The sequence below is a fragment of the Amia ocellicauda genome, chromosome 4, assembly GCF_036373705.1.
Source record: "Amia ocellicauda isolate fAmiCal2 chromosome 4, fAmiCal2.hap1, whole genome shotgun sequence".
NCBI lineage: Eukaryota > Metazoa > Chordata > Actinopteri > Amiiformes > Amiidae > Amia > Amia ocellicauda.
In genome coordinates this window covers 40,751,066-40,769,296 of record NC_089853.1, presented here as the reverse complement: position 1 = coordinate 40,769,296, position 18,231 = coordinate 40,751,066, and the positions used below count along the sequence as shown (strand labels likewise).

At 44.4% G+C, this 18,231-nt stretch overlaps 1 protein-coding gene across 3 annotated transcripts in view; it reads left to right on the top strand.

The window, feature by feature from the left end:
• Positions 1 to 810: 810 nt before the first annotated feature.
• eya2 (EYA transcriptional coactivator and phosphatase 2) overlaps positions 811 to 18,231 on the top strand; it is a 31,466-nt gene continuing 14,045 nt past the window's right edge. Inside the window, exons 1-6 of one of the 3 annotated variants that reach the window (XM_066702222.1) lie at positions 811 to 1,165; positions 14,489 to 14,613; positions 15,537 to 15,602; positions 15,981 to 16,050; positions 16,427 to 16,551; positions 17,629 to 17,745. In XM_066702222.1, the coding sequence (XP_066558319.1) occupies positions 14,499 to 14,613; positions 15,537 to 15,602; positions 15,981 to 16,050; positions 16,427 to 16,551; positions 17,629 to 17,745 (493 nt within the window). In that variant the 5' untranslated portion in view covers positions 811 to 1,165; positions 14,489 to 14,498. Of the gene's footprint in view, positions 1,166 to 14,488; positions 14,614 to 15,536; positions 15,603 to 15,980; positions 16,051 to 16,426; positions 16,552 to 17,628; positions 17,746 to 18,231 lie in introns of those variants that run through there. The other 2 variants (XM_066702224.1, XM_066702223.1) reach the window with 2 other exon arrangements.

The following is an 18,231-nucleotide window of genomic DNA, read 5'->3' as shown; positions in this document are numbered from 1 at the left end:
TATGGGAAAATATTGTGTTAAAAAGACGCATTTGTGTTGTGCTTTGGTGAATTTGAATACAAAGTTGTATTGTCCTTGGACAAACACATGTTGACAATAGAAAACAAATGTAAACTAATTTATTTTGGTGTATAGACAGTAACATTTGCAAAGCACCATTACCTCCATTGCAGCAGAAAAAAAAAGGTTGAATTTATTTTTTGTTTGTTTGTAATCTATCACTTTTTATTTTATTTAAATTTATGTTATTGATAAACTACGGTTGGCTTGGTAAACTCGTACAGTGTCCTTAAATCCCATTTTCTGATAGCATTCAATCACAAATTTCCATAGTGTTGGACAAGGGCCCGTGGAGCTGGATTATCCTGATAAACTGGCCTGGCATTGATAGTTCATTATATTTATTTGGCTAAGTCACCCGCCTGAAGTGCTAAAAAGTTTGTCAACAGCACCTTAAAAGATTTACAGCCATTAGCCCGTGGTGACTCTCTTCACCTCTAAGCACACACTGCTATCTAGATTAGGGGCAGCATCAAACGAAGACGGGAATAGCTTTTCTGCACAAGGAGCTCTCCCATGCATCGCTGCTTTTGTTGGCTAGAGAGAAAGAGGGAGAGAGCGCAGATAGTATCTAATTAACGACATTAAAGTCGAGCAGTCAGCTCTCATCTCACACTGCCCATCTATCCCCCCACTCCCCTCCCTTAAAATCACACTAACAGTCGCTTGGGGGCTTTAAAGAGGAGGGAAGACGTGCAGGGAGCGAAAGAGGACGACGAGGAGGAGGGACCGGGGCTGGGAGTTTATTTAGCATCACTTCCCTGCTAGTCTCCAGTCCCAAACATCCCTGGAGGTGCACCGGAGCTGCGCAACAGTCCGAGATCTGGGTTAGAGCAGGCGTGCAGATTGCAGAGCACCACTCTTAGTCAATGAAACCAACACAGACACAGTGCATCTCCCACCAGGGAGCACACTTTATGAACACTATTGTTTTTCTGTGACCGGACAAGCGTTTTAGCTGCTACAAATTGCCGGCTGTGTCCAAACCCAGTCCTTGGACAAGTTTCACCTTCGGAAACGGAACGACTTCTTTGCGCAGAATGATGTAAACGCCGCTTCACTGCAAGACACATCATCGATATTTCTCTTCCCTTTCTGGATAATGGTGAGTGATCTTTTTAATTTAAATAATAGTGTCTTCCTCTTTGTTATATGTACACACACACACACACACACACACACACACACACACACACACATGTATATACATAGCCTATATTATAAGTCAACGGGAGATTCCGTGCTGCTGTCTTCATGCATTGGAAACTCTTCTCTGAATTAACAAAGTATGTCACAGTTTGCATTTTGTATATAAATCAGTTGGAAAATAAGTAAATACTATGTGTTTGTGTAAAAGTCACACGATCGCTGCTGACCGGAGCTCCACAGCGCATCACTCAATACCTGGAAAGGTCGCTAAACTGTCAAAAAAGTAATGAAACGAAACAATAACACACACACCTTTCTGTAATTATTATTAATTCATTGAATTACTTTTTTGACAGTTGAATTGAAACCGAATTCAGCGTATTTGTTTTAAACAAATTGGTTTTCGTTAGTTAAATAACCCTTTTAATGGCGTTTTTAAATAATGAATGTAGTTATCCTGTTCAAGTCTCTCTGGAGCCATGCGTCTGTAAAGTCTGGGGACAGTAGCTGAAGTATTTTGATTGATCTTGCAAAAAGTGTTTAATTGTCAAGTGCTGAGCATATACCCAGTTTACACTGTTAAGGTATCAAAAAACAGAAAATATATTTCCCTAATTTTGTGCTGTTTTTATTTAGTATCCATGGATTAATTAATAGTGAACCGTTGAAATGAGAACACAATTGTTTTAAATTAATTAATATATTTGTGTGTTGATGTTAAAAAAAACGGGATGTTCAAAACCAGCAAAAATGTGTCTAGTGTTTTGTACAAGGCTATGATTCAGCAATGATAAATGCGCGTGAAGTGAGGCATTTCGTTTTTATTTGCACAATAAAGCAGAAAACATATTCACATTTAAAAAATATAGGCTACATTTGCTGCCACGGCGAGCGTTTGTTGTTCACTTTACATTAATATTAGGCTATTATTATTATTATTATTATTATTATTATTATTATTATTGTTATTATTATTTAAAATTGATCAGAACATGTTTTTCAAATAATTTAATTTATTAGTACATGCATTGAATTTGTTTAACTTAAGCGTAAATTCTGTAGAGCTTGTGCCAGCGATGTAACCCAAATTGGAAATATAATCGGTTAAAAATAAATCAATCTAAAACCATTTTGTGGTAAAGAACGAAATAATCTAACTGTAAGATCATTTAACTATATAAAAATATGACAAATCCAGTTTCATCAATTAGTAATTAGTTGAATGCTTGTTTTTTGCCACATATTGAAAATACTGATTTGTATGTTTGTATGTGTGTACGAGTGTATTTATAATTTACATTAAAAAAAAAGTGGACATGACACAAGGTACGATTAAAACTGTATTATGTATTATAGCGATTTCTGGAGCGGTTGACCTACGTTTATCATCATGTTTTGAAGTGCAGAGTTTTAAGAATTTGAATATATAGATTAATAATATATATATATATATATATATATATATATATATATATATATATATATATATATATAGAATGCCTTCAAAAATTAACTGAATACAAATGTCTCTTTATGGTCATGCACTGTGGAGTCTTTGTCCCAGACTATATAACTTTCAATTTGATTTATAAAGGTAGAATAAACATTGGACATTAAAAGTATAGTGGTTCAGGCGCTCGCCGTGGGCTATCTTCGAGGGAAGTTCACTGCTCAGACCAAAATGACAGGGGTTTAATGGGAATATATAAATTGTTACATAAACACGCACTCCGAATACGACATCTATTTTATAGTTAATAAGATAAATCTCTAATTAAGAAAATCATAATACTCTGCACACAATATGTAAACAATTTGACGTGGGAAACTATATGAAAAACATTTCCAGTATAACATATATATTCAGCAATGAACATAAAAATAATAATAACAATTGTATTTATTTATTTATTTATTTATTAGCCAGAGCTAACAGTTTTCACGAGAACCATCTCAAAACATTACAAAATTTAGTACATACAATATGTACAAAATAAGCTTATAGTACAGATAAACATATGAGACAGATCACAAATATAATTTTATGAAAAAGAAATACACATTGATTAACTAATTTTCAACACCATATGTATGTTTGGATGTGTACAATGTTGTATTTAATTTTGCAGATACAGTAGCAGGTGTCAGAAGTTAGTTTGAGATTTCCTTTGTTCAAGGGAAGTCAGTGAAAGCTACATTCATCAGGCAGGGTTTGTTTTCTGGGCTCTGACAAGCCCCGAGCCGCGGCCGTGTTAGTGTTAGTGAAGTGGGGTTAGATTGAAATCACGGAGGTGCTGTTGGAAGCTGAGGACCTATAGAAGTGATTTAGGTGAACCCCGGGAAGCATTTCTCAAAGGAAGCTGTTCATATTCCTCCAGGACTCTTAATAGCCTCCTGCTACAAATCACTTCATTTATTTTACGTCCAAAACACCAAAAAAACATCACCTTTGGAGGAGTTATAATTCATTCATCATGAGAAATGTGGACTTAAGAGCAAATATAGAACCTCATTAACTGTATATGTGTGTGAACTTTGTCTGTCACCAACACCCTGATTGGGGTCTCTCTGTGGGCACATTTTAGCCTGCAGAGGACACCCATCAGAGCAGTGCCAAACGGACACTGTGCTGGCTGCCCTGTCACTGTGTGGTTGCTACAAGATCTGATTTCATGAATGATTCTCTGGCAGTGTATCTTTTCTTCTTTTTTAACCAAGTCTTTAATTTATACATTTTGGGAGCACCTTTCCATACATATATCAGCCTCAGTGTGGCATCAGTCCGTAGCTGCCCTCGGTCTGTCTCTCAGTGCGAAAGAAAGGCAGTTTCTGAGCTGTGGGGCCTGGCATTTCACTCCTCTGGCATGTCTCCTCTTATATCCCAGACAGAGAGCGAGAGAGAGGAATAACTGAGAGATGGAAACAGATATTTAGACATTAACAGGAAAGAGCTGCATAGCGTTCTGTGGTCAATGCCCTTGAAGTGTTGAAATAAGTCTGCTTAAAGCAATAGTCTGTGTGTGTGTGTGTGTGTGTGTGTATAAACTTGGGGGGTTGTATTCACATTTGTATTACATGTTGTGATGTTGATCTGATGCACAATTCACTGCATCTTTTCAAACAACATGTTTATGGAGAACCAAAATGATACAAATGAGTCTTGTGAATCCCTCCCGCACAAGCACTGTTTATAGACACTTGTAAATATGACCGCAAACTGTGGTGCACAGAACGAGCTCTGAACCCCCTGGCTGTTCTGTGCCCTCCTGCTTATATTGGGTCAGAGGCAGAGGAGTCGGCAGCCGGCCTCAGTCTCCACGTATACCCGCCTCTAAACAGTCAGGCTGGGCTTTTGTCTAGTGATCGCACATGCGCAAGCAAACCTGAAGATGCAGAGGTCAACATATTAAGATTACTTTGTTTTATTTGTCTTTACTTCAGCAAACGATTGTAAAACAAAAACTTTCCTTTTCCTGGTCTGGGATTCCCCCCCTCCGATGAGAAAACATTGCAACTCCCAGCTGAAGCTGTAACACATAACGGGTGTCCCAAAGCGGGAGATGGGGTGGGGGGGTTTATGCGCTTATGATTTAGCACTCTCTGAGTTTAAAGCCCACTCGCCACGCAGGGCCCCATTCCCGAACATTTTTTCAATACCCTCTCCTTTCATTAGCTCCTATTACCAAGCCTAATAAATTGTGAATAAGCGGCACAAGTCCTGGGCAGGGGAGCGAGCTTTGCAAGAAGAATTCCCCTTCCTGTACTAAGAGGCCCCCCCCTCCTATGAAAACACAAATTAATTCCTCAGTCTTCTGTAGCCAAAGGCTTGTGGAATGATAAATATTTTCATAGGAAGCAGTGTTCTTCCTGACTTTATCTTGGCCAAAAACATTATTCCACCACCTTCATTAACCCTCCTCTTGCCGCCGAGAGTGTGGACCCGTTTGAGGATGAGAAACAGGGTCAAGAACACCAAAGGAAGAGCGGCAAGATCCGGCTCCAGGCTGGGCAGCGTGCTGGCCTCGTGACCCTCTCATCCCCAGAGAGCTGCAGTAATATCTCCCGTCAGAGCTCAAAAATGACATTGTTTTTACATTTCCCTCCAAAACGATAAAAAAAATCCCTCCATACACTGGTTCGGGTCCAGTTCTGGTCCAGTTTGGCCATAGTTGACAATTTCCAGCATGAATATGAAGGGCTGAGTTGGCAGAATGAAGTTATTGATTTCTAGGCTCCTCTTGTTGCTCAGTTTCTTCTTGTTTTAAATATAGTCATCTGAGTTAATGCAGGCTTTCGTTTGAATACAAATCGATTATCGGCTACTTCAGCTATACAAAAATACACAAGGTTGTTATACATATCTGTCTTTCTTCCATATGTTTGTTGCATATTTTGAGGCAATTAATAATGAGTCATCGCTCTGTGGAATCAGGGCCTTTGTCAAAAAAAGCATAGTTGCCATTTAAATAAATGCTCTGTCATTTCCCTGACAATAAACATCTTGTCACAGATTCTTCACACTTTACCCACATACACACACCCTCCCACCTCCACACTCATACACACATATATATATATCATTATAGTTCTTATTACTCATGAAACCCTTGTATTCATGACCATGCGGTCTCATTCCAGCAGACCACCTCAGAGAAAAGGGTGTTTTTGTGCTGTAAATTCGTATTTCCCCACTGTAATTGTGTGTGAATTTGTTGTGAAGTAGCACTGGGTTCAGCTCAAATGTGTCGACAGTGACTGCGAATGACGAGCTGTCCTTCCACCAAGGAGTGATCCTGGCTGGCTGCCTTAAGCCCAGCAGGCTGATAAACTCACTTACCCCGTGTTCACCTCTGACGGCAACCCCTGTTCCTCTCATTCTTCACAGGGACTTTATACTCTCCGGTACCCAACAGCTGTTATTTGATGAAACACAAAGGATTGTATTCATGTAGTATTTTCCACCATGCTGAGTTCATGGCGCTTTCATATAGTGAAAGGAAAAGTGATATCATTTTAAAATAATGGCCAAGAAGTCATAATGAAATTCAACCTGAATATCTTGCTCTTCCGGTAAGCACTGATGTTCCATCCTTTTCCTAAACTTAACCCCCATATCTTACTCTACCCCCTGAACCCCAATCTGGGGTTTTACTTTGATAAACATGAGAGGTACTTCTGAATACCCAAATCCTAAGGTTTTCCTCTTCTGTTATTTGGTTGTGATTTGTTGTGTAGAACAACAAATTTAATTTTGAATGGGAAGGGAAACGGCCTTCACAAATTGCCTGCTGGGACTCTGAAATCGACTTTCTGAAGGATGTTGGCATTGTAGTTTCCTTCAGAGCAAAACAAACAAAAACAAAAACGCATTGAAAATTAATTGTGACCCTAATGATTATTTTCTTAAACCACTATATTTATATACAGTAAGCACACAATTATTCCATCGCTGTGTAGTTGTATTCACACAATAGTCTCTCCACGACGCTCAGTGGCTCCAGTGTTTGAGCTGCAGTCGGCTAACATAATTCTTCTAAGAATTCATTGCACCAGAGGGAGTGGGTCTTGATTAGTTAGGTAAACACTTACAAACTCGGAAGTCACCAATCTGACGGAGTGTGCTCTGTGTGGGGGTGGGGGTGGGGTCGCCCGTCCTCATTTGTTATGTGCTTTTTGGATCTTCTGTAAATATTCCCAGATCTTCTGAGGTCCCCAGACACAGAGTCTACACTCTGGCGGAGTGGTCTGTCGTAATGAGAAAGTGATGATGTACTTTGGAAACGGTAATATTCTTGTCACAGGAGCCTGTGTGGCCAGTGAATAGACGCTGTGATCCCTAAACTCCAGATACCATGACCCTCAGTGCAGCAAAAACTGTTGAAAATGCAAAGCAGGTACAGAATAATCCAATCACACCTAAAAGACAATGGGACAATTCTTAAGGTAGTAAATACCGGCAGCTACAAAGTGGCTGGGTGTGTGGGGGTGTAGCCATTGCCAGCATGGCGTATCTCGGACATTCGTATCGCGGCGAGAGCGAGGCAGTAATGCACCGCCCCCCGCCTCTCTGCCCCCTTGGGACCTCTCTGGGGGGCCTGAGGCACTTCAAGATGCCTGCTCCCCCCAGCTCTTGATCCCCCTCTTGCTCCAGTCTGGATCTGTCAGCTCTTAACAGCAGACAGCAGCTGTCTCTCTGGACATCACAGTGTACTGTATCCATCCTTAAAACCACACACACTCACACACTGACACACACATCTGCGCAGGCTGGTGTGTTGTAGTACTGCCCCAGATCAGTTCTGTAGCCAGGCAATGGGGGTGGGGGGGTCACATTTAATTTTCAGTTTTTTATTATTGATTTATAGCCGTCACGGAGAAGTGATGGAGGTGGCTCCAGAGTGCTGGCGTGAAGCCACGGCTGCTTTCCCACACTGCACTGCAAGCCCCCCCAGCTCAACCCTGAACTCAGCATGCTTCGTCATACACTCCACTCTTAACCTCGTTTTGTTGTTATTGTTGTAATAATGACAATTTGAGAGCGTGCACACTGTGCGCTGCTTTCATAAAGTGGATTGAGGAGTCTTCTGGGGGAGCTCTGGCTTTTTTGTGGACTGTCCCGAGGAATGCCCAAGTGTGTGATTCGTTTGATTAATATTCCTGCGGAGGGGAATTTTACTTTGGGGAAAAAGGAAAAGAAAAAAGAGCAATCTTATCTCGGGCAATGTTACTTTGCATGTACCGACTTCTCTGCCAGCGATTCCATGGGAATACAACAACAGTCTCCAGTTTTGGAGGTAGTGCATCAGACTGGAAAAGCACAAGTACGAAATTTGAGTGCATTCAAATTAATAACGCCTCATGTCCTTATCTTTTCTGTACTGTGCTGCGTTTCTCTTTGTGTACATTGGGGGGGGGGGGGGGTTGGCACATCCCTCACAAGGGGAGAGAACAGCCAATAGCTGAGGCCAACAGCATTCAGATTCCCACCAGTATAGGTGGACATTTAAAGTGAAACTGAAATGGTCAGCAACAAAATCAACATCAAATTCCACGAATATCGACAGGGAACAAGTGGAGTTGTGAGGTGTTTGGAAAAGAGTCTGTGCAGACTTTTGCCATGATGATGTGGACTGTGGGTGGCGATACAGTGGAGGTTCTCTCCTCTGGTCTGTAGAGCAGATTTCCTTTAATTAGGGAACCAAAAAAAATATTACAACCACCCAGAGACCAACCTGGTGCAGGTCTGGGTTTCAGATCTCCCTCAGCTGACCAGATGTTGTACCTGAGTTCAGAGCACCATCTGACAGGAGCGCTGTGTGGCCCCCCACGCCCCACCTCTCCCAATCTGATTACAGCCACTAAGGGGAGGTCCGATCACCAGCTGTCCTCGTCAGTGACTCTCGTCCTGGGGCAGTGATTTCGGGAAAGCCGGGGGGGCGGGGAGGGTTCAGAGCGTGTGTGGTGGCCAGATAAGGGATCTTGAAGCACAATGAAGAAAAGCACAAAAAACACAGCCAGCTGAGCATCGGCTCTGGTGCAGCCGGTATGAAAGCTGTCTTGTTGTCCTGGATCTGTGGAGTGTAAAAGAAACCTATACGTGTGTCCTTGGATAATGTTTCCTGAAGAGGAAGATGGAGTGAGGGAGGGACAGAGGGAGGGGAGATAGCCGAATACTTGTGTGTGTATCCTTACTTTTAAACGTTTTGCATAAAATAACTTTAAAAATAAGTAATTTAGAAGACTATGCAGCTTATTACAGTGTCCTCTGTGCAACTGACAAATACCCACTCTGAACCAACTGACAACACTCTTTTATGTCAGTTCCTCAATCTGTGTATATATCAGTCATCTAAGAGTCAGCATATATAAGAGCAAGTATGTTTAAATGTTCTAAAGTGCCCTTATGATTAATCTCCAACTATAGAAGTGGATTTCTTTGAACACCTGCCCAAAACAGGGCTCTTGGCCATGTATATATCACATCTACTGTTATAAAACCAAACAAAACTATTTGTGCTCAAATGGCCTGCACTGGGTTGTCACACGTATCAATATTGTATTTGTCACAGACTCTGGTAAAGGAGCACAAAATGGAAGTGCACATGCTCCAGAATATATATGGGACAAAAACTATTGTGTATAAGGTATAACCCCTATGACTTTCATCAATCCTGATTTCACACAGATTAAAAAAAACATTTTCAATGTTGATAAATCAGTCTTTGCAATCAGACAGGAAGGGGGCTGCTTTCCTCTGTTTATGTTGAGCCACGGTTCATTGGCTTCATTGGCTTTCACAGATATCTTCACAGCGACACCGGCCTCCTCTGTGCAGTCTCTGTCATCTTTTTAACTTGAAGGGGAAGCCGCAGATCAGAACTGTCTGGAGGCAGCAGCTCCATGAATTTGGGGGGGTTGGTGCTGGTAGCGTGGGTAGGGTCGGGGTAATCCGTGGCTCGCTAATGAAATCCCCGGGCAGTGAGGTAATCGCAGTGCATAAATCATCTCATGAGCCCATTACCGTGCTGTAATCGCTCTCAAACATCTGTTGCCATTATAACCGTTATGAAAAAACAGAAGTAAAAGAAAAAAGCAGCCCGTTTTATTTATGATAGGCAGGGTTCAAAGGCTGCAGACGGCTTGAACCCAGAGGTTCCCTGTGGTTACAGTGTCGCAGAGGCGGGTTGGTCGGCTGCACGCAGTGCTAAACAGCGGTGCCGTACTGTACAGTGCAGCACAATGAGGGCCTATGTGTTTTCGGAGGCAGATTGTGTTTAATAAGAGCTTTTAAAAGCCCTAGAGAACACCGTCGGTTCCCAGCCTGGGTTGTCTGAGCTTTATCATTTTAAGATGAACCCTGTCTTCCTTATATACATTTCATAATAATAATAATAATAATAACAATAATACAAGTCTGGGAAAGAATTCCAATATCCCCAAAACAGTAGTTTGATAAAATGTCAAACGTTAATCGCTGAGCTGTGGCACCTAAGAACGGATGTCAGCCAACAACGTCTCACTGAACCTCCCCCTCTCAGCTTCCTCATATGGGGTGAGCAGCAGGACAGCAGCGCTTGGGGCGTCTCGGCCCGGTGGGGTGTTTCTCCCAGGCGTCGGGTGCTTGTCAGTGTTTGTGGGGCTGGAGTGGTGCTGAGCTGACAGCAGCAGGTGTGGAGCACACAGGTTGTGCGCTGTCCTACGATGGCTGGCAACTCAGTAACAAGGGGTGGAGAAGAGGAGGAGGAGGAGGAGGAGAAGAGGAGGAAGGAGGGCAGAGAGGTCATGACACTTATCTGCCATTGCTGGTCTCTCTGCCCTCTTTCTTCTGCTGCGGGTGCAGGTGGACATGCAGCTGGGGCCGTCCTGGAATCCACCTGCTGCAGGTGTTTGTTCAGATCGAGGTGGAATGATTTGATGGTATGTTTCCAGACCTTGTGTTAGCTTAAAGTGTCGCAAGAAGGCAAGGGATTGAGAAACAAAGGCAATGGTGACATGATGATGATTTGAAGGTATTATGCCAAATCGATGTTTTTTTTTTGTTTTTTTTTAATATTCTAGGATCATGTAACATATTACCATTTCGAACCAGAACTCAAAGTTTCCCTTCCCTGAGGTTACTTCACCCCAGTGCTCCAGTGTACTTGAGTGCTGGGATTGTTGCAGAGCCGCGCACAGATGGTACCACAGACCAGCTATACAGTGATTCCTCCACTGCTTTTATAACCCAATCTCGTGCCTTGATGCTGTACAGAGCAGTGCAGTACGAGCAGGTCTGTTTATTTTCCCAGGACAGTCATTAGTGTTGCATGTGGGATTGTACTTTTCTAGCTTTGTCCACCTCCCGGTGTGTTACAATCACCCAGATGCCATCCCTGGTAGATGCCATTGACAGAGGACAGGCTGGGGTGGGGGAGCGATTGACAGAACTGAAGGTGGCTGTGTTTGCGAAGTGAGGAGGGGGCGGTTGTGGGGAAGGCGGGGGGGGGTTGCTATGGGATTTGTCCCTCCAGGCAGTCAGCCTTCCCCACCCCCACCCCCACACACAGACACACACTCACTCACACAGACCCTCTGTAAGTTTGCCAGGTGGGAGCGAGCCCATATGTCACTCCCAGCCTCCAAAGGGACCCCCTCTCACCTTACTCCCATCCCAGCTGTCACCTCCACCACACGCCTCCACTTATTGTTTTATTATAATATGCTAGTCTAGAAAATACTCTGTAAAGATATAATAGCAGTGGGAACCTACCCTCCCCATTTAGTTTTTTATTAAAAGTCAACACCGTCAAACTCTGTTTCGCTTTCTTACTACTCAGACGAGGAAAAGGCCCTGTTGAGTCCTGTCAGTGGTTGGATGCTGTTCTCCCACCAATGAAGACCCGTGAAAGAACACTGAAAAAAAAAAAACCAGAAACTAGATTTGTCACGGCATAATGCTCAGTGTTAGGAACTGAATCTCTCGCTATTCCCCCCCAAAAAAGAAAAAAAGATCTTTAATTTCGTGACGCTGAAAATTCATGTGAACCCCAGAATTATGGTTTATTTCTGTTGCATCTGGTTTGTTTTTCTTTCTGCCAGACGTTACCGTACGGTCTAGTTTCCCTTGCTCTGCTGATCCCTGGCTTTGTTTCATGAGGAAGCTCTTTGCTCGTGTTGGTACAGCAAGGGGAAACATTGCAAACAGACAGTGCTGGGCCGTTCCCGTTTTGTTTGTTTTCGTTTGTTTGTTCCAAGTTTACCCTCTCCTCCATCCTCTTCTGGGCTCTTGTGAACCTCGCTCTGCTCGTTCTGTGGTAAACCATCTCTCTCAGTTTGACTAGGGGTCACACTAATATTCCTCCTCTCTCTGAGCTCTTTGCTGGGGGGGAGTGGATTCTCTTTAAGCATAAAAGGCATAAAACAAAAAGAAATCAAAAGGAAACAGAATGTTAAGGGATATTTTTCCCCCACTCAGAATGTACAGCTGGATTTAAAGAAGCAAGTCTGAAGTGCCGCGGACTTTCTACTGATCCTTGCCTGTGTACAGCATTTAAAAATCATTTTAAATTCACCGTTAGATGAAAGTGGAATGGGCCAAACTCTCAAAGTGCTCCCGTACGCTTCCGTCCACAAAGCGCCGCTTCATAAGGGCTTCTGTTTGCGAACGCAGCTCCTGTAATAGGCTCTGGTTCAGACTTGCTTTCCCTGGTCTGGCATACTTCACTGCAGATCATTAAAGAGCTTTCAGCACTGCCTTGTCTGGCACGGTGCGGCCCCCCTGGCTGCCCCAGGCACTCTCGCACTCACAACTGCCCTGCTAATTACTATCTCTTTGAATGAGCGTCAGGTAATTGTCCATTAATCTTAATTTAGGATGAGTGGTTTAACAGTTTTTCCCTGGCTGTCTCAGTCTGTCCGGGGCAGTCTCAGTCATGTTTTGTATTTGTTCATTAACACAGGCATTTTCTTTTTTGGTTCTTTCTGAGGAGAAGTTCGTTATTTCCCCTTTTCCTCTGGCGTTACAGTGCTTATCCTGTTATTCACCACAAAAACCCTCCTTGCCGGGATGACTCAACTGTTCTACGCGGAGAAACTTGTAAAATCACACAGACTCGCACACACCAGACTGTTTCAATCAATATACCATCGTGCCTAGACAGACGTTGTGTGGCGGAAAGCTGGTGTTGAGGTGGGGTGGGGGGCTGGGGGGCTTGTTTTGCAGTATGGGGGTCTCAGAGCCTTTGTAGTCCCCTGGCTTTATAAGCCGATGCCTGTTGACCTACACAGCTCTCTAAAACTTATATAACAACAGCATATGCTTCTGATTAACATTAGGGCCTTACTTGTGATCTAGTTGTGCATTGGCAACATCTACTGGGTACTTTGCAAATGTGTGGACTAGACTGGACTGGATACTGTATACTGGCTTTGTCTTAAACTAGATCTTAAACAGAAACATTCTTTAAAATATAAATATATGGATATGCTTTTGATTTGTTTCTTTAAAGTTCAGGGTCATGTCCCTATCTTGCCCCCCCTCTCTCTCTCCCTCTCTCTCTCTCTCTCGCGCTCTCTTTCTCTCTCATCTCTTTATCTATTTTCTCTCTTTCACTGTCAGTCTGCTGTCATCTTGGGGCCACAGAGTTCAAGCCGCAGTGTTTGGCCTGGCCTGACTGAGCTTGCCTAGGGGTGGTTAGATCCTTCTGTAGTGGGACGATTATTTCTGCAATGGGTGTCTGCGTCAGTGGGGCTGGAGAGAGAGGATGGGGTGAGCTGGGGGGAGGGGGGAGATGAGTGAGAGAGAGAGTGCCCTTCGAGCCTGTGGATGGAAGGATCAGAGAGTTGCTCACAGCCTTTCAGCTGTGGAGCCGTTCTGCTTTGAAAATATCCATTTGACTTAATATCTGGCGTAAGGTAATACTTAATCTCCTTAGCTCCGTTCCAAGACCTCTCTCCCAGCATGTATTCAATTAGAGCAGATGATTTTACACCCTAACAGATAGACAGTGCTGTACATATTAACACCATCAAACAGTGTCATCTCCAAAAGCTCTCCTTAGTGTGTTTTCCCAATTTAAACAGAAAACCACAACCCCCTCTGCTTGCTTATTAACTCAGAGATCCTTAAAAAGTATGGGAAGGTCTTTTTTTTTAACTGTAGGTCATGTTGACGTATTCATAGGCCAGATAAGTGGTGCAGACGTACCAATGTGGAATAACAATATATTCATAAGATATTTCTATTCTGATTACCCTGATTACGTTTGAGTAAATATGCCTTGAGGAAATCTGTCCATGTACGTCTTCTTGACATATTGGTAAAGCGGAGACAGTTCCCTGTTTAGGGAAGCAAAGTCATTGAGTAAGGCGTGGGCGCAATGCATGAACCCCAGCATCCTCCCTCCCAGTCCTGCTGCTCAGTAGGGGTTCCCCTGGGATCACGGGCAATACAAGGATGGCGCAGAGTATCTGGCCAGCTCAGCTCTGCCCCGGGCCAGTCTGGACGCTCTGCTGGGGCTTCAGTTTCCTGTGGGGCAGTGACAAGCATTGGCATTGACTCTCTGACCCCTGGCTTTCCTTCTCTACCCACCCCCACCCCTCCTCTGCCTTCCCTCCATCACTGCTCTCCTGCCCTCTGTCTCTGTCTCTCTCTCTCTCTCTCTTTCTCAATCTCTGCAAATCTCACAACTTTTCCTTACTTTCTCATTCACTCGCACACTTGAGCTCACCCTCTCGCCAACACTCATTGTTTATGAATAATTATTAATGAGTCCTCTTTGTCTCTCTGTCTCTCTCTCAGGTTTAGGGAGATGCTAGATCTTGTAATCGCTCACAGTGGATGTGCAGACGCCCAGAGCTCGGCCTTTTGGAAACAGAGTGTATCGCCGGCAACCTCTCTCCCACTGCCGCCCGATGGCCCCCCAGGTCTGCCTTAAACCCTCCATCCCCCTCTCTCCTCCGCTTCTCTGCATCACTGTGTGCATTATCACAATGAATCGTTCAGAATTATTTCAAGGAAAAGTTACCTGGTGATTTAGTGGTTGAATAACATACTGCAGCTTCACTGCTTTGCCGAGGCTGTGCTCTGCCCTGCTTGTCAATGCTTTCCCCATTCCTGTGAGACTTTTATCGCAGATTGCTACGCTTGTGACAAATTGTTGCACTTGTAAAGAGATAAGACAGAAAAGGTTTTTTAACAAACCAAACATTTGTATCATTATTTCTGTTTTAGATGTTGTGTTGTATGTGTATATGTATATATTGTTTTGCTTCTTATTTATAAATTATTTGCCTTTTGAAGAGGTCTGCACTTTGCTGTGTACACAGTGTGGTTAGGGAGGCTTTATATTAATTCCCATTTCTTTCTTCCCCTTTTATTTTTTATGCACAGATGACATTCTGTCATGCTTGTGAAATGCCAATAAGAGAAACAGAAGACAATGACATTTTTTTCATGTGTGTTGTGTTTTTTCTTGTTTGGCTGTTTGTTTGAAAGAAAAAATCAATCCCACGGAAAAGCATGTCACTTGACAAGTTTGTGCGAGCCGCAAGCAGGCCGTGGTCTCCTGGGTTGGCACCGATGACACATTCTTAAGTAAACCTACGTCTCTCGGCCCGAGTCGCGCATTCTTGCCTCCCCACAGCTTATGGAGCCCAGATCATGTTCAGTCCCTTGTTGCTCACCTTGGAGAAGTAGTTTTACCCTCTACCCCCCCCTTTGGAGTCGGTATTATTTCAAGACACTCACAGCCCAAGGCTTCCTGAGGAGACAAGGTAGCCGACAGCTGCATAATTAGCCCCTGGAAGGAGAAAGAGAGTGATTGTTGTGCACTGATGCTTTGTTCTAGGTGAGCTGAAGGAGCTGAACTCTAGTGAATTCGCAGTGAGTGGAACGGACTTTGCTTCAGACTCAGGTAAGAGTTTCATTATAGGAATATGCAGGTCTTGTCTTTGTACAGATCCACACTCACTTGCACAAATAGAGTTATCCTCAAGATGGAGATTTTTTGCAGCCTAATTAATTTTAGATCATTTATAGAATGAAAAAAATATACATTGTTAAAGGTGCACCATTTTAAAAGACCAAACTAACCTTAAAGTAACTATTGTTTAATTCATTACACTTTAAAACCCTCTTGTAAACTTTGTGTTTGTTCGTTTGGCTCCCGCATTGGTGAGTGGGGTCTGTTCATGCCTGTTGTTGCCTGTGTCCTTGGTTTCAAGGCATTCAAGTCAACAAGAGTGAGCAGGAAGTGTGAGCAATGACAGTTTTTGTTTTCTCTCCCCCCCAGCCTTCCCTCTCTCAGGTCACCTCTGGCTCTCCAACACAGACCCCGCCCACTACCCCTCCCCTGTCGACAGGTGGGTCTATGGCAACCCTCGTTGTGTCGCATCAGTCACCTGCTAGCGGTGTCCTCCTCCCTCTCTCTGTCCCACTGACATGTCTGTCCCTCCAGCTGTAATTTCGGAAGTGATATAAAACTACAGGGGAAGGAATTTAAATTAATGCATACAGAGTAAGACAATAGCAGCGATCAGGGCAATGCACTGATAGATTCGTGGTCATGTGACGTGTGGAGTAGAGAAGGAAGACACAGGTGTGCTGTGCAGGAGGGAACTGTGCACAGGAGCAGCAGGGACAGAGATCATAAAACATAGATTGGAAAGGGGATTTGTACCTCCAGGCAAGTGTGGGGGCTTTGTTTACAACTTGTTTTGGGTTTGTGTCTCTCCTCAGATCTGCTGGCCCAAGACCAGCCATGGCTGCCTACGGACAGACTCAGTACAACCCTGCAATGCAGCCTCCCGCCCCCTACACCGCCTACTCACACCACGGACAGGGCTACAGCATGCCAGCCTACAGTGAGTGAAATCTGCAGCTGGGGTCTTCAGCAGGTGGCGGAGGTGGAGTGGGGGGCGGGGATCTGGTTTGTGGTGTGACTGGCCTCTCTCCTGGGCTCAGGGCACTGTGTTTGTGTCGGTCAGAGATTCGCCACAGACCGGTTGGCATGGTTAGACAGGCCACTTTTTAGGAGCGGTTGGAGCCAGGCCTCAGCGGATGTTGTCGGCACGTGTTTCAGTATCACAACCCCCGGTGATTTACGTCTACAAATCATAAGTTCAGGACATTTCGACAGGACAATGTTGTCGATCACAGTGACTCTGAAGGGTCAGCTTTGATGCTCCCCAACTTTCCCTTAGTGGTCCCTTGCCTGCCCCTTCCCTGAATCCCCTACAGAGTGCTGAGTCAGATAGCACCTCCTACCCAACCCACCCCCCCACAAACACAGCTTGGCTCCTGGGCAGTGTAATTAGGAGTTCACTGGAAAACTGCTCAAGAATGCCAGTGATGTCACTCCCCAGGCATCTGCTCTGGATAAAAGAAAATAATCTCTGTTTCAATAAACATCAATTAGGCGCATGTCAGCCTACAATAACTTCCCTGAGTTTTAAGCCTCGTGGTTTTGTGATGATTTTCTTTTACATTTTGCGTTCTGCTCCCGCTGTCAGCTCCGTGAGCTGTCATCATAGCTGGTTGATAACAAGCAGCCGGAGCCAAGGCAAATATGTTTTTGTTGTTGTTGTTATTAAGCACTGTCAGTGAGAAGAGCGTTGACGGCTGCAGATCCTGCTCTGAGTGAGAGCCATGCACCTGGGGGGTTCTTTAAGATCTGGTGTAATTGTGTCAAACGGGGGCGTGGAAGACAGGCAATTATACAATGTTCCTGACTGAAAGCTGCAAAAACGGCTCTGGGAAAAGCAAATGCAACTTTGAAATGTGGTCTGTTTTATTTATGCATGCGTCTTTGTCTTTGCACGTTCTACATTTACTGCTTGAGAGCTGGCCAAAACGGCATAATTTTCTTAACAGATTATACTCTCTCTGTCTCTCTCTCTTTCTCTCTCTCTCTCTCTCTCTCTCTCTCTCTCTGTCTCCAGACATTAAGAGAGAGGACAGTCTGAGCCATTCTCCCAGTCAGAACAGCCTTCTCAACTACACCTCCAACTTTGGCAGCGCCCCATCCGGACAGGCCTTGTACACCTACCCCAACCATGGTGAGCCCTGCTGCCACCCCCTACCCCCCAACCCGCATCTCCCTGCCCTCCTCACCCCCCTCTCTCTGCTGTCATTCATCAAATTGCGATTGCTTCTTCCTCATTGTGATTCTTCAGACTCCCAAGTTTCAGATGTGTTGCTTCTCTTGGTTACTTCCCTTGTGCAAAAGGGGGCAGGGGGTCCTAACTCCCTTCCCTGGGAGCCACAGAGAGGCAGCACCCCCAGCCCCAGCCCCTCTCTCTCCCCTCAACCACCTCCATGACCACTCCAGCTGTGGGCCGTTTCGTTTTGGGCAGCCCACGCTGTTGCTGCAGTTGCTTGTCACACCAGCTGCAAGCCTTCACTTCACTCTCTGCCCGGGCTCCCGCTGAGGGGCCCCAGGTGGGAACTTTCTTCCCAGGCCTTCATAGGGTCAGGGCTTCCCAGCATCAGGAGTTGCCTTTTCTGGAAACGGACCCACCACCCCCATAAAGCAAACAAACAAG